Below are 27415 nucleotides of genomic sequence, written 5' to 3' on the forward strand. Positions count from 1 at the left end.
ATGGACCTCTGCTGGCTGGCCTTCCTGCTTCTGGCCACGACTACGGTGCCGCTGGATGCTGCCAAACGTGAGTAACTCGGAGCCTGCTCCACTCTTCTCCCTGACTTCTGGTGCAGGTGCCGCGTCGGAAGTTGGGGTTGGCCTTGAGGCCGGAGCGACAATGATGCTACAGCAGGCAGAGAGCTCTCCTTGCCTGCGGCCCCATGTTTCCCCCAGCATCCCCAGGACTCATCCCTGAGCATAGCCTGATGTGGTCCCCAAACAAAATACAGGAAGCCGGTCTTCTAGAGCATCATTTCTCACCCGCCTCCCCAGGTGACCAAGATGGGTCAGAGGCAAAATTATGTAAATGGGGGCCATAGTGTGAGACCCGGTGGTCAGTAGATAGGACCCAGGGCCACACAGAGGATCAGGGGGCCACAGTAACAGGCTCAGGAGCTCCGGTCTAAGAGTTCTCGCATTTCTTCAAAAACCACTGAGAATGTCCCCCCCAAAAAGCCTCCATCCAGCTCCATTCTTTGCCCCAGACTTGTGGGAAGTAAAAAGCTCGCAAAGGCTTTTCTGTCTGGTGACCTTCTGCCTCCCAGCAGGAGAGTGGGGACTTGACATTTCTCCAGAACTTAGAGACTAACCCCTTCTCTGCTGTCACCTGGGCAGGATGGCTGGGCAACAAGCCCACAGAGTGACAGTCCTAGAACCGAGTTGAACAGATGCTGCCTCAAGAACCTGCCAGATCTCGCTCTACCTAGCAAGGGGTCTGCCCAAGACTCCCACAACACACGTACACACACACACACACACACACACACACACACACACACACATACTCCAATGGGCACTTGTTATGATTGAAGTGAAGCTGATATGCAGGTCAGTGGAATCAGAATCATTGGAGGTGAGTCCGGACCTGCTGCTCCTCTCGAGACTGGAGTGAAGGCAAGGAAGAGTGGCGGGTGTGGGCCTAGGGGAGCCCATACTGGGGGGTGGAAGGAAGAAGGGAATGATACCTCACCCCACAGTGCTCCCTCCCTCACTCCAATAGAGGAGAGATGCTCACTAGAGAAACTCCCAAGGACTTCATGGAGGAGGGGTTAGCTGAGAAACAACTGGCACCCCCTTGCCCACAGCACCAATCTCTGCTCTTGCCTAACGGCACCCCTCACCAGAGCCTCTCCTTAGTCCGCAGGGGAGAAATCTTGCTTTTCACCTGCTCCGTGCAGTTCTGGTGCCCTTGTCTCCGCTGGTTTCATGCCCTCTCCTTTCTGGAGAAATGCCCTTTATGATTTGGTTGGCACAGTCTGTGGTTCTCAGGCCGCTCCCAGCTCTGGGCCTGGGATGTTCCCAGGCTCCCAGAGGGTCACTCTGGGCCATTGTCTGCCAAGCATGCACTCAGCCCGGTGGACACTCTCCAGAGCCCAGAAAAAGTCCTGTAACTTTTCTGCAGAATCTGTCTGGGCAGGTATGGAGGGTGCAGAGCCATGGGTGCCCCCGAGTGCTCTGCAGCTGGGTCGCCCTGCCCTCACCCCACCCTGCCTTTGAAAAAGGAATCCTCAGGGAGTGCCAGGAAGGGAGGAGCCAGCCATGAGGGTCCTGAGTCCCTGGTGAGGAAACAGACCACAGCGAGGGGGATGAACTTGCCTCAAGCCACACATTCTTCCTTCCTGCGGTCGGACACAGATGGACTTGGTGCCCTGGAGTTGAACCACAGTGACTTAGGCCCTCTGGCTGAGCTTTCAGTTTCCCAGTTTGCAGAGATAAATGGCCTGGCTTCTGTAACCTTGGCTCCTACAAGGAGGTTGGGACACCAGAGGTACCTGGGAGCAGGCGACTTCCCTCCGTGCAATGCCCAAAGAAGACTCCCCTCTAGTCTACATGCTGGGGAGGTGGGACCGCAGAGAACTGCCACCTGGAAAGTGATGGTTCCTTTTCCGTGGCCCTTTTTTTGCTCAATAAAAGAGATGTGCCTGGGGCTGAGGCTTGGTTGTTGGCTTGGAAGGAATCCCAACCTACCAGAATCAGCAAAACCAGACATGCCCTGGACAGCAGAAGAAACAAGGAAGGATAGGAATTAATAGTGTACCAGACACCAAACTATTCCTAGCCTTTCTCTAATAAAAGAAGACCAAGAAGAAGAAAGTGCAGAAATCTGCAGGATAGATAACTCTCAGTCCTCTGTGCTGGAGTGTTGGTTGAAAGTAAAATCAGTGGTGTAGCTGTGACTCCATCCGTGCCCCAATCCCTCTTTTCTTTCAGTTTGCTTATAATTTCCTTTTTAAAATTTGCTTTATTTTTGAGCCACACCAGGCAGTGCTCAGGGTTTATTCCTAGGCTCTGTTCTCATGCTCAGGGATCTCTCCTGATGGAGCTCAGGGTACCATATACAGTGCCAGGGATTGAACCATAGCTAGTGAGTGCAAGGCAAGTGCCTCAACCCTATTCTCTCTCTCCCTCTCTATTACCACCCCCTCTCTGACCTCATGATTTTAAGTAATAATAAAAACACATGATAAGTTACTGTATACCTGTCAGAATAAAATATGGTGCAGAGATTAAGGCACTGCCTTGCACGCAGCTAACCTCAGTTCAATACCTGGCACTTCACACAGTGCCCCGAGCACAACCCAGTGCGACTTGCAAACAAAAAGCAAAAATACCTGACTGCTCTCTGACTCTATTACAGCAAATTTTTAGTTATAAATATTTATTGATAGACACACATTTTCTGACTTTTCTGAGTGATTGTTTTCAAACGGAAACAGTTTTTCAGGACTACAGGTCTAGAACCCAGATCCAGGAGTAAACCCAGAAGAACATAGAATGTGGCCTTCATTAAAAAAAAAAAGCCAAAAGAAAAAAATTAAAAAAGTAATTGGAGGAGATTCTCCAACACCTCTAGAGAGACTCTCCAGAGAAAAGCACTGAGCAATCCCTGAGACCTGCCAGGGGTGCTTCCCTCAAGAAAATATTATGAATTCAAAATATTTATATTCTTTATATTAAAGATATTTCATTCTTGGAAGCAATTATTTTGAAAATTGATTTGAGAAATTCACGCAATACTTTCTCAGGAGTTCAAGAATAACTTACTCAAAGTAATAAATTTTGAAACCCTCCTCTAATATCCTGCCAAATGAGAAGGAAGTTTGAACAGTCATGATTCATAACTGTAACAGTGAATATATTGATTTGGACACCAGTTTGTAATGTATTGATGTAAGAAACAAGAACAAAGTTTAATAAAGAATAAAGAATCGTAAGTCCTAAGTAATGTTCCCATAGAACACCATAGAACATAGTAAAAATCTACCTCATCCTTTCCTTTCTTTTTATCTCCATTACATAAGTTAAATATTGCCTTAGTGTTCTAAGTACAAGTATCTTTTAAATGTTATCTACCCTTCTTTGTGTAGCTAAATTTTACTTGTTTCTTTCAGTGCCCTCAGTTATTTTATGTGGCAAAAAGACTGTTTGAGAAGTTTGCTTTAAGATCAGTCAGGGATTGAGAAAAAAATCAGTGAGATAAATCTTTGAAACTTTAGATAAATGTAAGAGGGATCACACGTTGAGGTCCAGAGGTCACACACTGATGGGGGCTTATAAGTTTCTAGAGCTAAAAACAGGGTCATGAGACTTGAAACTTACAGTGATCATGCAAATATAGATCTTAATGAACTCATGAGGTACACAGTGTTAGGTGATGCTTCCTTTGTAGATCAAAGCTAAGTATCTGACTTTGTCCAAGGGGGGCAGGGAACCCAGTAAAGTATTTTAAGAATTAAAAAAAAAAGTAATTGGAGGACCCGGAGCAATAGTACAGCAGGTAGGGTGTTTGCCTTGCACATGGCCATCACAGGTTCAATCCCCAACATCCCGTATGGTCCCCTGAGCACCACCAAGAGTAATTTTTGAGTTCAGAGCCAGGTGTAATCCTTGAGCATTGCCAGGTATGGCCAAAAAATAAAACAAACAAGCAAAAAAAACCGGATTAAATATTTTTAACATTGGAGCAACATCCCAGATCAAACCAAGTCATATCTAAGAGAAGAAGGGAAGGCTGGATAGTTTAAAGGAATAGAGTGTATGCTTAGCATACAGGAGCAGATTCGCCCCTCTCTTCACACATAGTACCCCCAGCACCTCAAAAGGGAGAGTACTCCCATACACGGGAGTAATACCTGCACATTGTTGGGTATGCCCCCCACCACCAATAAATAAATAATAGAATTTCCATACGATCCTGCTATTCCACTCCTTGGTATGTATTCCCACCTCCAGGAACACAAAAACATTAATTAAAGAACCCAGGAGAGAATTGAAATGACTAGCGTGTGTGCCTGGCTTGCAGGAGGCCTTGGGTTATAGACCTGAGCACCATATGGTCCCCCAAGCACAGCTAGGTCTAATCCCCAACAAAGCATCAGAAGTCACAAAAACAAGCAAAGATGATTCTTGATGATTAAAAAAAAAACGGGGCTGGAGCAATAGCACAGCAGGTAGGGTGGTTGCCTTGCATGCGACCGACCCAGGTTCGATTCCCAGCATCCCATATGGTCCCCCGAGCACCGCCAGGAGTGATTCCTGAGTGCAAAGCCAGGAGTACCCCTGAGCATCGCTAGGTGTGACCCAAAAAGCAAAAAAAGAAAAAAAAAACAGCTCATTAAAGGGACAGCACATCCTAAGCAGAGCTTCAAAGACCAAGCCAAAAACTGACACAACTGAAAGAAGAAGTTCTCAAATTGGGAAATCCATCATCAGAATGGAAGGTTTCAACATGCCTCTCTCTGTTATAAAGTAACAAGTGCACAGAAAATCAGGAGGGTTGAGGTTGTTTCACAACACTGGCAAACCAACTTGGCACAAACCCTATGTAAAAAAAAAATTCCTCTGGCTGGTGGTATAGCTCCTGCAGAATACTCGCTTGAATCCTTGTAGGTATGACCCTAGATCCAATAATTCAATCCCAACATATCTGCATGTGTCTGTGTCTGTGTCTGTCTATCTCTGTGTCTCTGTGTCTGTCTCTGTCTCTCTTTCTCTGCCTCTCTGTCTCTGTCTCTGTCTGTCTCTCTCTCTGTCTCTGTCTCTCTCTCTCCAGAAATGTAAATGATGCAAGTTCCTGTGGAACATTCTCCAACGCAAACCATGCCCTGGGCTGTGAACCTTTAGGTTGATCAGCAGTTGGCTCTTCAGAGCTGTGTGCAGCATGGCCATGGTGAGGTTCCGGAGTCCCAGCTGCTGGGGCGGCTGAGGCCAGAGGATCATTCTGAGTCTAGTGGGCTGCAGTGTGCTATGCCTCTTGGGTATCCACATTAAGTTCAGCATCAACAGGGTGACCCTCTGGGAGAGGGGGACCACCAGGTTGCCTAAGAAGGGGTGAACTGGCCCAGGTGGGAAAGAGCACGTGAGAGCTGCATGAATCTCTTGGAATCCTTGAGGAATTCCTAAGTCTGCCATTCTTTCAGGGAAAGTTTGGGATGGGAAAAGATGCCAAAGATGATCAGATCATTCAGCTCATTGGGGTCAGAGTTTTTCTAAAGAGATTCAAACAGGGGCAATAGTACAGCGGGTAGGGTGATTGCCTTGCATGCTGGCGACCCAAGTTAGATTCCCAGCATCCCATATGACCCCCTGAGCACCGCCAGCAGTAATTCCTGAGTGCAGATCCAGGAATAACCCCTGAGCATTGCTGGGTGTGACCCCCCCCCAAAAAAAGAGAGAGATTCAAACATCAATCAGAGGCTCCAGATCTGTATTGAGATACCAATGATAACTGAGAAATACTTTGAAATTTTACCTTCCTTCATGCAGAGGTAGGGTCTGCATGCTTGAAAGCATGGGTATTTACAATAATTTTAAAAAATTACAATAATTAAAAAAAATTGTGTGTGGTGGGAGGTAGGGGGAGTGGCAGATGCAGGTCACACCTAGGGGTGTGACCTAGAAGATCATGCAGCGCTGAGAAGCAAAGCATCCCTTCAGCTCATCATGATGTTTACCCAGCCCTCTGGGGTGTGTGTGGGGCGGGGGTGGGGGGGTGGGCACAGAGGTGGGAATTAAGTACCTTTATTTGCTTGGCCTATTTGAAAAAAGTGCTTTCCAACCTTATGAAATGAAAATTTGCCTGAACCAGTTAATTATACTAAAGAAGAAACGGAACAGACCAATCATTTTTCTCTTCATATATTGGTACAGGCTTTCGTGACGTGCTGAGCAATGAAACACCTTCCAGTTTCACGAGGGAGCACAACCAGTTAGACGGCTGGTCTTCAGATGAAAACGAATGGAATGAGAAACTCTACCCAGTATGGAAGAAGGGAGACTCAAGATGGAAAAACTCCTGGAAAGGTAAATGAAAAGAATCAGCCCCAATATTCGAAGTGTCCTATCCCAGAAATTCTCATGGGCTGTAGCCATGGCTCTTATTGTTTCTGAGAATGATGTTTTCTTGTTTCAAATTGGGGGTGGAGTGAAGGTGAGCTAGATTCTGCCACCTTTCTTTAATCCTAACTAAATTATTTTCTAAGCTACAAAATGTTGTTTTATCTCCTTAGAAATGTACAAGTTGGTGATTTGGAATATTCTGGAGACCAGCCAGCAGCTTTAGCCTTAAGCAATTTAGCTGCTGTGGGAATGACCTTCTTTTGTAAGTTCTGAGACTCCAGAGTAATTTTGGACCATCTCAAAAGTGTGGCTTAAGGGTTTTTAAAAAATTATTATTAAGTCATTGTGAGATGCACAGTTACAAAGTTGTTCACGAATGGGTTTCAGTCATACAATGTTCTAACACCTGTTCCTTCACCAGTGCCCATTTCCCACCACCAATGTCCCCAATTTCCTTCCCTCCACCCCCACCTCCAGTCTGCCTCTACAACAGGAATAATTCTCCTCCTCCTCCTCCTCCTCCTCCTCCTCCTTCTCCTCCTCCTCCTCCCCCTCTTCTCTATGGTTTGCAATACAGATACATAAAGGTCATCACGTATATCCCTTTACCTACTTCAAGCACTCAGTTCTTGTCCAGAGTGATCATTTCCAACACTCATTGTTATCATGGAGGTACTGGGATTTGCAGAACTGTTAGTTATACTTTTCATGCATGAACCAGAGAGCCCACTTATGTCCTAAGGACACCTCCAGCTGCCCTTCCCTGTAAGCTCAGTTCCTTAGACAAGCTCTCCAGATGTGCACCATTATTATTATTATTATTAAGTAAATGTTTTTTCTTTAGTTGCTGAATTCCTTAACTGGTCTGGTATTTTAAGTTTCTCTTCTAGAATAATGAGCTCTGTAAAATAAAGTTAGAGATCAAAGAAACAAATGACCATATCATAAAGAGCCATCAGAGGCAGAAGGAGCTTCTGGTTCTTCTTCACAGACTTAGTTTTATTTTGTAGCAGCAAAAGGAGCAGGATCGCTTTCATCTCTGACCTCTGCTCTCTTCTGTCCTAGGAGGCCATGTGCAGGCGTCTCTGACCAGTGACTCACCGGCTCTGGTGGGTTCCACCATCACCTTTGTGGTGACCCTGGTATTTCCCAGATGCCAAAAGGAAGACGCTGATGGCAACATCGTTTATGAGAAGAACTGCAGAAACGGTATGGAGGTCTTGTGTGTGATCAGGGTCGACTAGTTCTCCCACAAAGTCCAGAGTCCTGTCTCATAAACCTTAATGCTCACTGGTACTTTTCTAAATGTCAGATGTGGTCATCAACCTTGTCACCTGCTTCTCAAGCCAGTGTAGACAGCTGGAAGTCTCCACGGTGTGGGCCCTTCTTCAAAGACTCCATCACAGAAGGCTTTTCCTTTGTGTCCAGTTGATTGGATCCCAAAATTCCTTAGTGATTCTGGTTTTGATTGTGTTACTTGAAGTTCCTTTGGTTACTCAAAGTCTGATCAGTTTGACAGATACTGGACTCCTTTCATTTCTGCCCCTCAAGTGTCTTGAGCAAATGGTGTGTAAGTAGCTGTGCGAAAATGCTCTGTGACTAGCTAAAGTGTGTGCATCATGTTCTTAGTTACAGCAGATAAGGTTTTGGTCCATGTTAAAGAGTGCAAAGGAGCACAAGTGCATCAAGGAAAATTATCTTGTTGGAATGTACATTCTGAAACAAAAGCCTGCATAATTACCGAAATTCTTCCATTAGTCACAGCATTAAATGTACTTACAAGCTGATTTTATTACTTAGAACTTCTATTAAATTGTCAGTGTAACTACTTCATATTCACTTATCATCTTCTTAAGAGGTGCATTTTTTATTTTGTATGAAAAAGATCTGATATTCTTTTTAAAATTTTGGCCATTTTTTAGTGTTGTGGGTTTTTTTTTTTACCATTTTTCCTTTCTTCTGATTCTTGTAATAGTGACAATTTAGCCACTTAAGCATGTGAAATTGTCTTGTGACTTAAGAGAATTTTTATGAAATATCTTTAAGAGGAAAATACTATGAAGAGGAACTAGGGGTTTTTTCTTGTTTGTTTGGTTTTGATGCTGTTGTTTTTGTTTTTGGGCCACACCTGCAATGCTCAGGACTTACTCCTGGCTCTGCAATCAGAAATCACTCCTGGTAGTGTTTGGGGACCATACGAAACGCCCGATGGTACCCCAGTTAGTCAGGCACGTGCAAGGCAGATGCCCTCCCACTGTGCTGCAATCCAGCCCTATGTCTTGTTTTTGTTTATGAATCACTTGAAGAGACAAACAGCCCTTGAGTGCCCTGGGGTGCAATGTCTGTGCCCACAGCCAAGTGCTCCGCTCTTGGGGGAAGAGCTCTCCCATCCTGTGAATCGGGGGAAGCTACTTAGGAGCCATCAAAAGAAAAAGGTAAAACACTCAAACACTCCTCCCTTTGGTTTGGACCCAGCTGTGATTTGGAGACCCAACCGTGGAGGAAAATGAAGATGCTCTCTCTGGATTGAGCCTTTGTGAATAATTGCTATTTTGAAACAGAAGTATTAATGCAGAAAGACACAGAGATCATTAATCTGTCACTGGATAGGTTCTAAACACTAGCTCTTTGTTGTCTATTATTTCTACTGGTTGTGGAAAAATCTGGAGAAATGTTTATATAGTGATGAACTGTGGTTTCTTCCTTCTTTCCCTGCGCAGAGACGGGCCCCACCCCGGACCCCTATGTGTACAACTGGACGGCGTGGGCAGACGATGGGGACTGGGCAAACGACACCGGCCGCGGCCATCACCACGTGTTCCCCGACGGGAGGCCTTTCCCTCACCCGCCAGGATGGAGGAAACAGAATTTCATCTACATTTTTCACACTTTTGGTTAGACCTTCACAAACCCCTTAGGGTTTTCAAGGGTGGGGAGGGGGTTGAGCAAACACCTGGCAGTGCCCAGGGCTTACTTCTGGCTCTGTGCTCAGGGCTTACCCCTGACCCGTGCTCAGGGCTTACTCCTGACCTGTCCTCAGGGCTTACTCCTAGCTCTGTGCTCAGGAGACATTCCTGCTGGGCTCGAAGGACCGTATGTGGTGCCAGGGGTGAGTGGCATGCAAGAAAGCACTTTACCCACTCCAGGATCTCTTTGACCCATCAAGTGGTCACTTATAAAAAGAACAAATTTGGGGCTGGAGATAGCACAGAGGGTAGGGCGTTTGCCTTGCACGCAGCCAACATGGCCGACCCAGGTTCAATTCCCAGCATCCCATATGGTCCCCGAGCAACGCCAGGAGCAATTCCTGAGTGCATGAGCCAGGAGTAACCCCTGAGCATCGCCGGGTGTGACCCAAAAAGCAAAAAAAAAAAAAAAAAAAAAAAGAACAAATTTAAGTTTTCAGCAAAGCCCCCAAGTTTTTATTTAAAAATATAAAGGCTTTAAAAATAATAGAGAGGGGGCTGGAGTGATAGCACAGTGGGTAGGGTATTTGCCTTGCAAGCGGCTGACCTAGATTCAATTCCCAGCACCCCATATAGTCCCCTGAGCACCTCCAGGAGTAATTCCTGAGTGCAGAGCCAGGAGTAACCCCTTGCATCACTGAGTGTGTCCCAAAAAGCAAAATAATAATAATAATTATTATTATTATATAATAGAGAGGGCAGGGTGCTTTACCTTGCACCCGGGTTCAACCCCTGGCACCCCATATAGTTCCCTGAGCCTGCCAGGAGGGATGGATCCCTCAACATAGAACCAGGAGCAAACCCTGAACACTGCCAAGTACGGACCCAAAAAATACATGTATATATATGACATATATACATATATTTTGCTTATATATACATATATGCACATATGTATATAATATTTATATACATACAAACATATATGTGCCATGTGGTGGGTGTGGTATTGAGGAGGTAGCACAATAAGACCCTGAACTTGATTCTCAGCCCTGCATGTTCCCCACCCCACCCCCACCTCCACCCACCTGGACCCAAGCAATGCTGTATCACCAAACAGAACCATCCAACCCCCACACCTCACAAAGGGGGCTGAATAACCCCAGAAATAGCCCCTGAGTCCCCTGAGTCATGCTGGAAAGGGTCTTTCCACCCCCAAGAAACTCGCCAAGGTATTACATGGTTTTGAGTATTTGAAAACTGCTTCTGTTGTGCAGTCCTATAAACACAAATTTCTAAATATTTTGTCTTTCTTTGTAAATTAGAAAAAGCTTCCCTTTCTCCAACTGATTTACAAATCAAAACAAAATGCCAACCAACACTAGAGTCCAATATAAAAATCTGCATCTGTTTAAAGCAAGAGCACTTAAGCCCAACTTCTCTGGGCTGTGGCCGTCCTGTCCCTCAGCTCCCCAGTGCCTCCATCTCTGTGACCGGTAGTGTTCTGACCATTAGCAGTGCAGTCTTTTATGTCAACACTCCCCATATCCATGACCTAAACACAGTCTTAATTTAAACAAGCCTCCAGCAGAGAGAGGGCTGCTTTTTCGAAGATGGCTTTTTCGAAGTAAGCCCATCTCTGCCAAGGTCTCAAAACTCAGAGCCTCTCAGCCTCTCGGCCTGTAGTCTGTCTTCCAGTGCCTGTACAAACATTTTGCTCATCTGTTGCTGACCCTCCCCTCCAAGACATGCTTCCCCCACACCTTCGAACAGTACATAGTTCTTAGAAGACCACTGTGTGCCTTTCTGACACATTTGACCCCAGAGCCAATATGGTCCTTAAACATCCCTGGCTCACAGGTATCCCTGCACACTGTCCCTTCCTCTCTGTCAAGTGTCTTTGTGTGTGTGTGTGTGTGTGTGTGTGTGTGTGTGTGTGTGTGTGTGTGTCACACCCAGTGACATTCAGGGGTTACTCCTGGCTCTGCACTCAGGAATTACTCCTGGCAGTGCTTGGGGGACCATGTGGGATTCTGGGGATTGAACTCAGGTTGGCTGCATGCAAGGCAAACACCATACCCACTGTGCTATTTCTCTAGCCCTGTCAGGTGTCTTCAGAGGATTAGAGACAGCCTTACACTGTGAGGATGGCCATACGAAGGCAGGCAGATTCAGAGAGGATTAGAAAAAGAGAAAGTATTGCTCAAGGACATTTTAGAAGTATGAATGTGTGGGGCTGAAGTCACAGTGCAGTGGATAGGGCATTTGCCTTGCACATGGCTGACCCAGGTTCAATTCCCAGAATTCCATATGGTCCCCCAAGCACTGCCAGGAGTAATTCCTGAGTGCAAATCCAGGAGTAACCCCTGAGCATCGCTGGATGTGACCCAAAAAGCAAATAAATAAATAAATAAATGAAACACTTGAATTTCAAGTACCAGATCCTTACACAAAGGGTGAACTTCTAAAACAAGCACTGCTGTTATTTTTCCCTCTGGATAGTCCTTTTAGTCCTAAGCAGCTCTATGCCCTTGGGTTGATAGGGCAAGGGAGCATTTGAGAGGGTTTGTAATGAGCTGTTTCCTCTCTGAAGCAGCCGGCCACATTCCCACCCTGCTCAGCACCACTGAGCTCTCTGAACACTCATGAATCCTTAAGAAACAGAGTCTTAGGACCAGAGAGATAGTACAAGTGGGTTAGACACTGCCTTGCACATAGCTGACCTGGGTTCGGTCCCTGGCATCCCTTATGGTCCCCTGAGCACCACCAGGAGTAATTCCTGAGTATAGAGCCAGGAGAAACCTCTGAGCATTTCTGGGTGTGGTCCAAAAATGATTTAAAAAAGAAGAAGCAGCAGGAATGTCCTCAAATGACCAGTTAACAACATTAGTTAACCACTAACAATGACTTTTCATCATTCTCTTAAAGGTCAGTATTTCCAGAAAAAGGGCCGGTGTTCAGCAAGCATCTCTGTAAACACAGCCAACATAACACCCGGCCCTCAGCTGATGGAAGTGATTGTCTACAGGAGACAGTGGCGCACCTACGTCCCCGTCGCCAAGGTGAAAGATGTCTACATGGTCACAGGTGAGTGGAGACCATGTAGTGGCCCCAGGAAGAAGCCCCAGGAGCTGGAGCTGTGGGTCAGACACAGGCAAATCTGAATGGGGTGCTCAGTCCCTCTGTGTTTTCCCAAGATCGTTGTGCCCCATCTTTGTTTTCTGAAATGACTTGGAGAAAATGTACATACAAAAAGGGAAAACTATATGGAATATCCATTTTTTATATATTTTTTAATGTACTCCTAATTTTTTCCATCTCTAGGTTGCCTTTTTTAGTTATTTGATCTTTGTTTGCCCCATAGATTTACTATAGTAGATATTACACTGAAGGCATATTGTCATTTATTATAACTAGGTATTTTGGAGTATATAGTAATGCCCCTCTCGGAGAGCCTGGCAAGCTACCGAGAGTATCTCACTCACATGGCAAAGCCTGGCAAGCTACCCGTGACGTATTTGATATGCCAAACATAGTAACAAGTCTCACAATGGAGACATTACTGACAACCTGATGAACAACGGGAGGACAGTGCAGTGCTGTAGTAATGCACCTCTCAGAGCCCGGCAAGCTACCGAGAGTATCCCATTGGCATGGCTGAGCCTTGCAAGCTACCTGTGGCATATTCGATATGCCAAAAACAATAATAATAATAGGCCTCATTCCCCTGACCCTGAAAGAGCCTCCAATATGGCAGTGTTGGGAAAGACGAGTAAGGAGAGGCTGCTTAAAATCTCAGGGCTGGGACGAATGGAGACGTTACTGGCGCCCGCTCGAATAAATCAGTGAACAATGGGATGACAGTGATACAGTGATACTCCTTAGGCCTGGGCAGCAGTACAGTTTTAGGCCCTTGCCCTGCATGTAACCAACACCCCGGCACTATGATGATCCCCCAAGCACTGCCAGGAAGTGATCCTAAGCACAGAACAAAATACACAAAAATAAAACAAATAGACCTTTCCCCCTTCCCTTCTCTCTTTCTCTGGCGGGGACCTGGACCACTCCTAAGCTGTGCCAGGAGATCCCAGGGCCCCATGGTGGTCTCAGCCACCCAACCGTATGCTTAGAGCAAGCTGAAGATGCAGTACTGCTTGGGTCCCCAGGGCCAGGTTCCTGACGGTGCTGGGGGTCTCATCTCCAGGGCTTCACCTGCCTGGTGATGTCAGGGACTATGTGATACTGAAAATTGAACCCAGATTGTGTGCATGCTAATCATGCACCCTAACCACTGAACTATACCACTAAGTCTCCCTTTTTGCTGTTGATGTCCCTGCCACGTCAGAAAAGTCATGCACTAGGTTGTGGAAACTGCCTGGAACTTCACCCCTTTGGTTGTGTTGCATGGAACATCACATACTTACAGAACCAGAAATCATGGTGTGGGAGCCTGAGAGATAGTACCGCAGGTAGGGCACTTGCCCTGCACACAGCCAACCTGGGTTGCATCCCTGGCATCCCACACGATCCCTTGAGTACCATCAGAAATGATCCCTGAGTATAGAGCCAGGAGTAATTCCTGGGCATCTCCAGATGTGGTTGAGAACCAAAAAGAACAAAATGACAGGTGCCTGCCGTGAGCACGCCCAGTCACGTGAGACAGTATTGGGACTCCAGGTCATAGTTTCGTACCTGTAGGCACTCAACCACCACAAGCCCCTTCATGTTCACTTCTTTGGGCACGGGTGAGCGGGTGTGCCCACACCTGGTGAGACTCAGGAAACCATATACAATGCCAGGGATGGAACCCAGGTCAGAATCATGCATGGCAAGTGTCCTCCCCGCTGTACTCTCTCTCTGGCCCAGGTGTTCCTTTATCTACCCAGGACCATCACTGAAGACCTCCATCTGAAATCATGCCATCATGCATTTTTCCTTCCTTGGGGGATGTCTTTTAGATCAAATTCCTGTATTTGTGACTATGTCCCAGAAGAACAATAGAAATGCATCAGATGAAACCTTCCTCAGGGACCTTCCCATCGTCTTCGATGTCCTGATTCATGATCCCAGCCACTTCCTCAATGAGTCTACCCTTTACTACAAGTGGAAGTTTGGGGATAACACGAGCCTGCTGGTTTCCCAGGATCACACTTTGAATCACACATACATGCTCAACGGGACCTTCAACCTCAACCTCACCGTGCAGGCCACAGTACCAGGGCCTTGTCCGCCCCCTTCCCCGGAGCCACCGAATGCCACCACCCCAGGTTAGTGCCTCTCAGGGTTCCTCAATACCAAAAGAAAAGAATATTCCATTCAGTGGTATTATTGGATCTCTGGATAGAAAGGTCTTTGAGAGACCATTTATTCCATGCTATACCTGTTTTTAATTTTTTTATTGAATCATCATGAGATATCCCATTATAAAGCTGTTCATGATTGACTTTCACTCATACGGTGTTCCAACACCCATCCCTTCACCAGTGTACATTTCCCAGTATGTTGGGTCTTTTTTTTTTTAATCAATTCAGTCTTAAATTGAACCACAGTGAGATACACAGTTACAAAATTGTTCATGATTGGGTTTCTGTCATATAATGTTCCAACACCCATCCCTTCATCAGTGTACATTTCCCATCACCCACGTCCCCACTTGGTTTTTAAGACATTTTATCAGCATTCTAAGATGTGAAGGACAGTAGGTTTGGTTTTGTGTATGTGTGTGTTTTGGTTGTTTGCTTGCGTTTTTTGAGCCAACCCACAGATTCTCAGGGCTTACTCCTAGCAGTGCTCAAGGAACCATCTGGGACTGCACCAGGGTTTGTCAGCAGCATGCCAGTCCAGTGCCTTAACCCTTATGCTGTCTTCACAACCCCAAGACAATGGACTTAGAGTCACTTTGCAAGTGAAGTTTGGTACCTTGTCAACACCGTTTGCCCGTCTGTGCCCGCGCTGGCCTTTGTGGGCAAGCAGGTGCTTTCCCTCGAGCCCATCACATTTCTCTTTGCCTCCCAGTTTTTGTAGCCTGAAGTAAAGGTGTGTGGCCGCCTCTTCCAGACATCCAGCCCGTTCCTCCTCTCCGTGCATCCCTCCCACATTGCCTCCACTCCCACTCTCCTCCCAACCTGCCCACAGCTCCTGTGAAACCCATCCAGGCTTGAAAGGAGTGGCCATATGACCAATGAAAATCTAAATTCTGAGAATTTCTGAACTAGGAATTTAAAGACTCCAGACATTAAGATTGTTCTGGTAGGCATAATCGATGAAATCTTACCATTTCCTGATTAGAAATATATACAGGACTTGCTAGAAGTTCATGAGAGTTTGTGTTGGGAAGTGTTAAAATTTCGCCCGATTCTCTGTCATCACCTCCCCACTCAGCCTGGCTTCCCAACATCCTACGTGGTCACATCCCAGATCCCAGGAATGGGAATTAGACTGACATCCTCTCTCTGGTCACAAGAGGGCACCATCACCAAGCTCAGAGATGATCTCAGCATCACGCCATCCACAACTGTTGCATTTACTATTTGTAAGAAAATCTGTTACTGATGATAAACTGTATGTTATTAACAAAAGGAGATTTCGTTAAAGCAAGCACATATAAATCAATATATCACAAATCATTATTATTTTCTGAAGATTTAAAAATTACAATGTTTTAAGGCATATTCCTGAGTGAAAATTCAAATATTTTCAGATATTCAAATTCAAAGATTTGAAGTCTAGACTAGAACAAGAAGTCTGCATTCTTTCTCCACACTGGAGACTTATTAACAGTTAGGACTGCTTGTTTCAAATCATTTTCTGCGCATGCACAAAGACAGTTTATAAATACATTTGGGTTTTGCATTTGGGCTTTTTAAAAATAACATTTGATTGGCTTGGGGGCTGCAGTGAACAGTGCTTGGGCTACTCCCTGTGCTCAGGGATTACTTCCTGCAGTGCTTGGGAGACCATGCCAGGACCACGCAGAGCCAAGGATGTTTGGTTTTTACAAATGTTTGTGTGGTATATATTATTCTGCAATTTTCTTTCTCTCTTTCTCCCTTTCTCTCTTTCTCTTTCTTTCCATGCCAGGGATAGAATTCAGGTCCATGCATGCAAGGCATGTGCTTTACCACTAGCCACATGCCCATCCCCAGCAATTTTCTTTTTCCACTTCATGTTTTAGACATCTTTCCATTACCAGGGCACGTAAATCTAACTCACTTCACTCAGTGGTGCCATAATGCCCTGTGTAAGTGTGCACTATCATTTATTTAACTGTTCTTTTACTGAGGGATGATAAGGGTAATCCTAATTCTAATTACAAACATGTCCTACTAAGTTCTAAACTTCTAAACATAGTTTCGTTCTGGTGTTTTATAGGAGAATCTATTTTATTATCTACACTCTTTATATATTTGGCTTTTTGGGTCACACCTGGCAATGCTCAGGGTTTAATCCTGGGTCTGGACTCAGGAATTAATCCTGGGGGTGCTCGGGGACCATATGGGATACCAGGGATTAAAACCAGGTAAACTGCTTGCTAGGCAGATGCCCTACTTGCTATACTCTCGCTCTGGCCCTATACATACTTTTTAATTATCTACAATCTAAATCACTGGTTTCTAGATCTACAAATATTGATTGTCTTCCTTATAGATAAGGAACTAGGTATAGAAATCAAAGTAGGTTGGGGCTGGAGCGATAGCACTGCGGGTAGGGCGTTTGCCTTGCATGTGGCCGACCTGGGTTCGATTCCCAGCATCCATGTAGTCCCCCAAGAACCGCCAGGAGTAATTCCTGAGTGTAGAGCCAGGAGTAACCCCTGAGCATTGCAGGGTGTGACCCAAAAAGCAAAAAAAAAAAAAATCAAAGTAGGTTATAAATGCCTATGATATCTAAAACTCCCTATATGTAAACTACCTAAAGGTTGGGCCGGAACATTAACACATCGGCAGAGCACGCACCATATACACGACCAACCTGACTTTGATCCCTGGTACTCCATATGGTCCCCTGAGCCCCACCAGAAGTGATCCCTGAGCATAGACCCAAGTGAGCACCGCCAGGTGTGCCCATTAACAAATAACCCCCTAAAGATTAGGTTATTTTTTGTTTATAATTTTTGAATTTTTATTAACTCACACTTTTATTAAGTAAGCTTGTTTTCCTTAGAACTAATAATTTCATAGCATGTGCATAAATTCAATGAAAAGATATTTTAATTTTCTGTTACTCTTTTCCATAGGTTAAATCACAGGATATGAGTTTCTAGGTTAGTCCTTATAAGTCAGTCAAAGCTTTATAATGAAGGAAAGCTGCCTTAAAGCCATGGCGAGGCCTCGAGAATCTGAACCCGGAGCTATGGGACATCCAGGAAGGGCAGGAATTCCCTTTCTCATGGTACTCGCTTCTTTTACCCACTGACTCCTGGTTCTTTGCTTGGGGGTCACTTCTGGTAGTGCTCAGGGAGCCATAAGTTACCAGGTTCTAAACTCCAGCATTGCATTGAAGGCACATACTCTATGTCTCCGGTTCTATAAATTTACTTTTCTGGGGGTTCCAAGAAACTAACATTAAATATTTCCTGTGTAGCATGCATGAGAAGAAATTTTTACACATTTTGCCTCATTTAAGTGTCGCAATATTATTCCTATTTTACAGATGATCAAATTGAGGTAAAAGAGGTTCGATGATGACTATGCTCTCAATTAAAAACAAAAACAAAGAAACCTAGAAGTCAAACTCAGAACAAATTTAAAATATGGCTTTGTCTATTGCAGCCAATTCCCTCATGCTTGTCATTTAAGTCTTTTACCTTGACTTTGACCGTTCATTGGCTACCTATGTGTAAGCAGGAGATGGAATCGTAGTTACATATTCTGGCTATCAGTGCTTGTACTTATCTATGTGGGTTGTTTGTTCACTTAGTTCCAATTTCTGCAGCTTATCAATATCGGCTTCTTTGTTTTTCTAAAGAGCAGGCAGGGGCCGAAGCAGTAGTACAGCAAGGAGGGCATTTGCCTTCCACACAGCCAACCTGGGTTTGATCCTCGGCCTCCCATATGGTCCCCCAAGCACCGCCAGGATTAGTTCCTGAGTTCAGAGCAAGGAGTAACCCCTAAGCATCACCAACTGTGATGCAAAAAAATTTAAAAATAAATGTTTTTTTCTAATAAAGAGCAAGTAGACAAAATATCTTGATTTTTGATTGTACCATGTTCATCTTTTACATTTTTAGCAACTACTCTAAACTCTTATTATTTGAACCCTCCAGTGCCTTTTGGGGATAGTCCCCCAGAGCTAGCGGAGACCCCCAGCGACAGCTGCCAGGTGAACAGATACGGCTACTTTGAAGCTGTGCTGGCCATTGTCGGTAAGACCATTAGGAAGGACACTGGCTGGTCTGCATCCCTTGCACTGGCCTCCTCTGCAGGGTTGGGGTGGGGACTGTGGGGTCCACTCTCCATCTGAGATGATGCCCCATGGGAATGAGCAAATTCTCCACTGGTTCCTAGATGGCACCTGCCCCCGCCCTCCTCTTTCTTTCCATGGGGTGGGGGCTGGAACTTGCCTTATAGGGCCCTCACTCAAGTGAGTCTCCCTGGGCCTGGATCCCCTCTCTTCACCTCTCTTCACCCCCACATGACCCAACCCTCTACTGGCTTTCCCCAAGGCCAGTAGAGGGTCCTAACAACTTCTACTTCATCCCCTCACCAACCTCAGGGGAGGGAGGCTGGCACATAGGGGTGAGAATTTGGGGCCCAGCTTACTGGCACCCCACAGAGAAAAGGCCCAGGCTGAACAGCTGGGTTCTGATCTGTGAAACTGGTTGCTCTGGTTGTTTGGGGGGTGGTGTATCAGGGGGCTCGGAATTTGGTGCTGGGGGTAAGTGCTTTGGGAGGTGCTGGGGAACATACCTGGGGCCCTGCATGTACCCTGGCCCCTGATGAGAGGCATTTGGTTGGTTTGGTTTCCTCTGGGCTCTGATGTGCTTCTCTGTGGGCATCTGTTGTTAGAGGGAATTCTCCAGGTCAACATCGTCCAGATGACGCATGTTACAGAGTCCGTGCCGCAGCCTGAGCCTGATGATGCCATGATGGATTTTGTCATAACCTGCCAAGGGGCGTAAGTACCTCTCCACTCAGAGGAGCAGGCCAGGGGAAGCCCCCAGACACGAACCAAGGCCTGACCAAGTTCATTTATTTATGTCGGGTTTGGGGCCAGCCCTTGCTGTCTGTGCTCAGGACTTACTCCTGGCCCTGCACTCAAAGATCTCTCCTCTCAGGGGGACCCTATGAGGTGCCAGGACCTAAAGCAGGTCAGCAGTGTGCAAGGCAAGCGCCCCACCTGCTGAGCTGTCACTTCAGTCCATTGACCGATTTAAATCCCTAGTTTTTGATTAAATCCCTAGTTGACTTAAATTCCTGATTGATTCCCGCCCCCCGCCCCCCAATCCTGACATTCCTCCTGCTTTATATAATGTGGTTTCCAGTTGGAGTGATAGAGAGGTAAGGCAATTGCTTGCATACAGCCAACCCATGTTGGATCCCCAATAATACATTTAGTACCTTGAGCCCTACCAGGAGTGATGTCAGAGTGCAGAGCCAGGAGTAAGCCCTGAGCTCTCCTAGACGTGACCCCAAATTCAAAATCACCAACAAAACACGTCACCATATGGTTTGCTGAAGAGTAAGGTGGAATGTGGCTCTACAGAGGTGACATTATTCTCCTACCTTCCTGCCCTGTGTCCTAGGGCCCCCACGGAGGTCTGCACCATCATTTCCGACCCTGCCTGCCAGACAGCCCAGAACACAGTTTGCAACTCTGTGGCCGCCAGCCTGGATGACTCGTGCTTGTTGACTGTGAGGAGAGCCTTCCACAGCTCTGGAATGTTCTGCATGAACCTCACTCTGGGTAATGGTGAGAGCCTGGCCCTCACCAGCACCCTCGTCTCTGTGCCGGTTAGAGGTGAGTGTTTTTTGAGCTGTGGCACATTGTCCCGAAATATTCAATTCGGACACCATTCTGGGGCTTAGCACAGGAGCATTTAATTTTATTTCCAAGCAAACTTGACTGAACAGTTGGTTGTTCATGTGATTCTGAGAGCTGGCCTGAAAATCCAATGGTAGGAGTCGAAGAGACAGTGCAGTGGGCAAGGCACTGCCTTGCATGCCGTCAGCCCAGGTTTGAGTCCCAGCATCTCATATGGACCTCCAAGCCCACCAGGCCAGCAGTAAGCCTTGAGCACTGCCGGATTGCTTATCACTCCCACTCCCCCACACCCCCATACCCCCCCACCCTGTAAAAAAAAATAATAATAATAATCCAATGACAAATCCACTTTGGGATGAGACTCAGGGAAACTGGCCAAAGAACAGGCTCGTGATGACCACAGTCAGCAGTAGCGACCGATCTGGAATAGGATGTGGGCCCAATGGAATAGATATGTGTTTTGAGATCATCACGTCCAGTCTGCCATCCCAAAATGACAATGTTGGGGCTGGAGTGATAGTACAGCAGGTAGGGCGTTCGCCTTGCATGCAGCCAACCTGGGTTCAATTCCCAACATCTCATATGGTCCCCTGAGCACCACCAAGAGTAATCCCTCAGTGAGGAACCAGGAGTAACCCCTGTGCATCACCAGGTGTGACCCCCCCCAAAAAAGAAAAAAACCAAAACGACAGTATTCTCCAAATAAACCACAACCAAAGAGACTCGGGTGCTTTTGGCAGTAGAGCCCATCTGGGCAAAGAAGAGAATGAGAGAACCAATGACTTCCCACTCCCTCCCAAGGCTCTCCCCTCCCCAAATCTTAGCCAGGAGACAATTTCCCCACCCTTCCGCTTTCTCCCGAAGACCCTTTCGAGTGCCTGCACAGGTTAGTAACTAAGCAGACTAATGAACTTCACTGAGACATTTTCATTGACTGGTGGCTTCCCATGTGCCTCAACCCTCAAATCCAGAGGTCTGCCATGTCGCTTGCTGAATTTCACTTAAAACTAACTTTGTTCTGATGCCTGGCTTGATCACCTAAAAGAAGTATGGTGGGAAAATGGAAAGGACAGCTTGAATTCAGTTATAAGCACACTCATTTTGTTCTTTAATTTGAGTGTTGTCAGATATAATCTGTTTATTAACTCTCAAATAAATCCTTTAGGGACAGAAAGATGGTACAATGGGTAAAGCGCTTCCCTTGCATTCTTGCAGTTCAAATCCCCAGCACCATGTCTAGTCTCCCAGGTGCTGCCAGGGGTCACTTCTGAGTATGGAGTCTTCCTGGGGCTTTGGATTTTCTTCTGCACTAAGGAAAGCGATTGGCGGTTTTGAGACATGATCTTACTGCAGTTTTTGCAAGATGATTCTTGGGGCTGGAGAGAGAGTGCAGTGAGTAAGGCACTTGCCTTGCATGTGGCCAATCCAGGTTCAATCCCTGACACCGCTTTTGGTCCACTGAGCCCACCAAGAATGATCCCTGAGTGCAGAACCAGGAGTAAGCCTTGAGCACTGCAAGGTGCGACTCCAAAACAAATGAATGAATGAAATTATTCTGGCTGCTGAGTGACACACGGGTCCCTGAAAGGTCAAAGTGAAGCAGGGTGCAGTCATCCAGGGATACTACCCAGAGAAAGGGCTGATGGCCAGGCAGAGGAGATGAAAGAAAGATCAGTTATGTTTGTTTTTGTTTTGGGGCCACACTTGGCAGTGCTTAGGGATCGCTCCTGGTGGGGCTCAAGGGGCCATATGGGGTGCTGGATTCAACTCAGTTGGCTTTGTGCAAGACAATACCCTACTTGCTGTACTAGAGCTCTGACCCCAGAAAGATCGATTCTGGTCAGACTTTGGTCATTGAGACAAAATCACCTATGATTTGCTCAATTCTGGAGTCCAGAGGAGACATCATTCTAACTTCATGCTTCTTGACATCTTGTATGAGAGGAGCATATGTGACGTACTTAAGGACTAGATGGAAAGGGCCAAAGGTAGCACAGCAGGCAGGATATTTACCTTGCACTGGCCAGCCCGGGTTCAATCCCCGGCACCCCATATGGTTCTCCAAGTACCACCAGAAGTAATTCCGGAGTGCAGAGCCAGGTGTGGCCCCAAAACAAACAGAAGAAATAGTTGCAAAGAAATAGGTGTAACATCTGACAAGGGGTTGATATCAAGGATATACAAAGTACTGGTTGAACTCCACAAGAAGAAAACATCCAACCCCATCCAAAAATGGGGCAATGAAATGAACAGAAACTTTCTCAAAGAAGAAATCCGAATGGCAAAAAAGCACATGAGAAAATGCTCTACATCATTAATCATCAGGGAGATGCAGATCAAAACCACAATGAGATATCATCTCACACCTCAGAGACTGGCCCACATTCAAAAGAACAAAAGCAACCGATACTGGCGCGGATGTGGCGAGAAAGGGACACTCCTTCACTGTTGGTGGGAATGCTGACTAGTTCAGCCCTTTTAGAAAACAGTATGGACGTTTCTCAAAAAATTAGAAATTGAGCTCCCATTTGACCCAGCGATACCACTCCTGGGAATATATCCCAGAGAGGCAAAAATGTGTAGTCGAAGTGACATCTGCACTTGTTTGTTCATTGCAGCACTCTTTACAATAGCCAGAAACTGGAAGAAACCTGAGTGCCCAAGAACAGATGACTGGTTAAAGAAACTTTGGTACATCTACACAATGGAGTACTATGTAGCTCTTAGAAAAGATGAAGTCATGAAATTTACATACAAGTGCTACAATATGGAAAGTATCATGCTAAGTGAAATGAGTCAGAAAGAGAGGGATAGACATAGAAAGATTATATTCATCTGGGGAATATAAAGTAACAAAATATGAGATTAATACCCAAGAATAGCTGAGATCAACACCAGGAGGATTACCATAGCTTAGAGGCCAGCTGGGTATTCTAGGGGAAAGGGCAGTTCAGATAGAGAAGGGAGCACCAAATAAAGGGTGTTTGGAGGATCCTCCCAGGAGGGGAGATGCATGTTGAAAGTAGACTATGGACTGAACATGTTTGCCACTCAATGCCTCTTTTGCAGACCACAACACCCAAAAGGAGAGAGAGAACAAAAGGGAATGCCCTGTCACAGAGGCAGGGTGGGAGGGGGGATGGGGGGGATATTATCCATGGTGGTGGAAAATGGGCACTGGTGGAGGGATGGGTATTTGATCATTGTATGACCGAAACCCAAGCACAAAGATTTGTAAATCTACAACTGTACCTCATGGTGTTTCACTAATAAAAAAAAATAGGTGTAAAAAAAAATCTGGGCTTGAGAGCCTTGATGTCAGCCTGATGTCAGCTTGATGTCAGCCTCTCTTTTCAGTCCCAGCCTCCCCCTTGAGAACAACAAATGGTGTCCTGGTCTCTATTGACTTTATGGCTATATTTGTCACAGTGATCACCTTCTTTATGTACAAGGTTAAGGTGCTGGTTTAGGAGCTTGCCACACATGTCTCTAACCCCAGTTTGATTCCCCTCTACCCAAAAAGGGTTTTCCTCTGCTCCTCAGGAGTGACCCCTGAGAACAGAGACATGAGAAAAACCTGCAGACAGCCAGGTGAAAAAAAATTTAGAAATTAACACGAAATCTAGCTTTATGCAGTAGAAACCTGTGTAAGAGCAACACAATATGAGGGCTGCAGAGGAGGAGGCCAGGAGGTCCCAGAGTCTTGCGCTGTGTGGAAGGCATCTGGGGGCCTGGACACAGACCAGGGGAAGCGTGTGGCCAGTGTGCACTGGAGAGCAAAGATTCATGGCCAGGCTGGCAGGTTTGTGGTGGGAAATAAGTGACCCATGGTTTGGGCAGGACCAGGGGCCCTTGATCACATGGGCACTGCAGGGGCAGCTGAGGCCCATACAGGTGACTCCAGACCACACAGGATATCCTGTGACCTTCACACTGTCTTCCTGATTGGCTGCCTTGTTTAAGTGGGACACAAGTGACCCACAGGCCACTGGGAAAGATTGCAGATAGCTGGGCAGCGGGCATGGACCTTCCACTAGCTCCTTCCCCTGTTGCATGAGTTGCATTACACACAGCATGTCCTCTGCATAGGAGACCCCTAACCCTGTCCTGCCTCTCTTTTCAGCCCCAGCCTCCCCGTTAAGAACGACAAATGGTGTCCTGGTCTCTGTTGGCTGCGTGGCTGTATTTGTCACAGTGATCACCTTCTTTATGTACAAGTAAGTGGCTGGTTCTAATTCAGCAAATCTTTATAGCCTACAATCCAAAATTCATGACATGCTTCTGCACAAATGGGCCATTTTCCTCTTTTTTAAAAAAAATTTTTTTTCCTTTCAAACATTTTGTTTGTGGGAGGAAGCTCTTCCATCAAACAATGAATACAAACTAGTCTGTTAATTTTGCTGTGGTTTTTTTTTTCCAAGCCTGAAAATGCTACCAGATGTCAGTCACTTTACAAATTGTCTGCTTAATGTTTAACATATAATCTCAAATTATAGCAAGCAGGCACATTTCTTCCATGAAGAAGAGAGAGAAAATACAGTTACAGAAGACATCCGTGTCTGACAAGCTGTAGATTGGGGCAAATGGAAGGAACCCTTTTGCAGTGGGCTCGTAAAAGATTCTAGAAAGTAACAGATCCCAGCTGGAGAGTGGTTCTTAATCGAATCCATTGTTTGCAGAAAACACAAGGAATACAGACCAATAGAAAGCAGCACCAGCATCGTGGTCAAAGGCAGAGGCCTGAACGTCTTCCTCCACCGTGCTAAGGCCGTGTTTCTTCCCAGGAGCCAGGAGAAAGATCCTCTGCTCAGGAACCAGTCAGCCAGCCCCTAAGTCCTGCTTCTGTCTCCCTCAGCACCTCCAGCACCGCTTATGAGAGCTGCGCCAGAAGGGCTGATGGTTCACTTTCCCCCTAAAGATGCTTGTAAATACACACTGCGGTTGGCGGGGTCCATTTTTATTTAATAGGTTAAATGGCATCTTCAAGGTGTGCGGTGGAAGTCCATGCCTGCAGCCTCCAACCTAGCGTCTAACTAACCTGTCAGCAGTGCTTGCTTTCACTGTAATTCATGCCTCGGAATTTGGCTAGAGTCAGCTGTGTCCAGAGAGTAGGGAGAAGGTGCTCTTCACTAGAGCCTGGTCTGATTTGACTAGAAGGAGACACTGAACTCTTTAGTTTTCCACTGCAGAAAACCAATGGGTGCCCAGTCCTTCCACTCATGCCCCCTGCAGACTGAACTCATGCCAAAGAAGGCACATGAGCTCCGAATAGAGAGAAAGAAGGCCATGCCTTGAGTGCTGTGCACATGCAGTGTTGTTATCCTCAAAAAAGAAACTTAACTGGCCTGAAAGACAATCCAGCAGCTACAGCACAGTGCAATCAGGCACCCTGCATGCTCCAAGTCGGGTCCAGCCACTGACAGCACTTCTAGTTCCCTGAGCCCTGCTAGGAGTGATCCCTGAGCACAGAGGATCACTTGGTAAGTGCAGCCAGATGGGACCCAGAAACCACAGAGAACAGGATGCCTGGGTGTGAATACATTCATGACGGTCTGCCCTGCTTAGCTATGTGAAGGGACAACAGTTGCTTGTCACTTATCCCACAGACATTGATTTGGCATGCTATATCTGTATGTCTGGCATGTGGCTACATACATGGTCCTGCACTCAGAATCCACAGAAACCCAGAGCTCTGGATTTTCTAATGATACACACTTTGGAAAGGGGGTGTTGCAATTTATTTTTATAAAGGGAACCCACTGCTTTTTGAGTAAAATTAAACAGAATGAACCAATGAGGTCTTTACTCTATATAAATGTAAGGAAAACTACCACATTTCAAGAAATAACATTTTCTGTCATTTTCTACCATATTCTAGACTTCCTGAAAAAATAAAGTAGAAAAAGTGAGTATGTTGAAATTGGTCATTATTTTTCCAATTTATATTTTTGCTGTTCAATTTTATTCATAGTGTTTGCGGCATTAAGAGTTGCTGAGTGCTGGCCAGTGAAGCACTGACAATCTCATACGTGTTTTATATTTTAATATGTTATGTGGGGTGCCAGGGAAATAGTTCATCATACTGAGCACATGCACTGCATACGGGAAGCCCAGGTTTGATCTCTGACCCCACATGGTCCCCTGAGTACTATAGGAAGTGACACCCTGAGCACTAGTAGCCATAGTCCCCAGACTACACACACACAAGTGTATCGTATTTTTTACCCCAAGTTAAATACATAAATGGTAGCTGAGCTGATCTAAAATAAGAGCTTTTCTATAAGCAATTGTTTAATATGTTAAACAATATATTATATAGGCAAGGGGGGTTATTCTAGTTTACTGATTCAGCAACCAAGCTTTTTTCCCAAATGGGTCATGTAAATAATATTCTTGGCTTCGTAGAGTTGCTGTTGGACTATTCAATTCTACCATTATAGCACAAAAGCAACCATAGATGCAGATAAAAGAGCATGGCTGCATTCCAGCGAGAAAGCATTGACAGAAAGAGGCAGTGGGCTGGACTGGGCCCATAGATCATAGCTGGAGAACCCAGCTTCTGGGATAAAGATAGCTAAACATGGGGCCAGAGAGGTATTACAGTGGGTAGGGCTTTTGCCTTGCACACAGCTGTCCTAGGTTCAATCCCCGGCATCCCATGTGGTCCCCCAAGCACTTCCAGGAGTGATTCCTGAGGGCAGAGCTAGAACTAACCCCGGAGCACTGCTGGGTGACCAACCCCACCCTTCTCCCCCCACCAATCCCCCCAACACCCGCAAAAGAAAAGTGGCTTAAGAGTCACTGTAGTCCAGTGTAATCCACAAAGCTGGACTGCATTTTTTTCCTTTCCTTTGAAAAAAAAAGGGGGCCAGGAAAGATAATCTTTGAACAGCTGAGGAAAATTTCAAATACACTCTGGATACCGAATGCTATTATATATAGAATTATTAGTAATTTCCCCCCTTGCTTTTATTGTTGTACAGACTCAAAGTCACAAGCACTTGTGGTTGTATGGCTCAGACCCTCGGTTGTAGATCTCAACAGTGCTCACACATCTGGTTGTGGTGTCTACATGCTCTCCCCCTTGGCTCCCCCTAGATGCCTGTAAGGGTCACACGCATTAGTGTGTGTATGTGTCCTTGTGC

General features: G+C 45.9%; 1 protein-coding gene across 1 annotated transcript; it reads left to right on the forward strand.

Moving 5' to 3' along the window:
- Window positions 1-25199, forward strand: GPNMB (glycoprotein nmb). Its single transcript, XM_056118617.1, is given in 11 exon segments — window positions 1-67; window positions 6193-6345; window positions 7447-7590; window positions 9102-9275; window positions 12216-12374; window positions 14246-14560; window positions 18517-18651; window positions 19295-19403; window positions 20032-20246; window positions 24394-24487; window positions 24950-25199. Coding segments are annotated over 11 exon segments (1719 nt in total). The 3' UTR covers window positions 25104-25199.
- Window positions 25200-27415: the final 2216 nt, after the last annotated feature.

The sequence above is a fragment of the Sorex fumeus genome, unplaced genomic scaffold (assembly GCF_029834395.1).
Source record: "Sorex fumeus unplaced genomic scaffold, SorFum_2.1 ptg000037l, whole genome shotgun sequence".
Classification (NCBI taxonomy): domain Eukaryota; kingdom Metazoa; phylum Chordata; class Mammalia; order Eulipotyphla; family Soricidae; genus Sorex; species Sorex fumeus.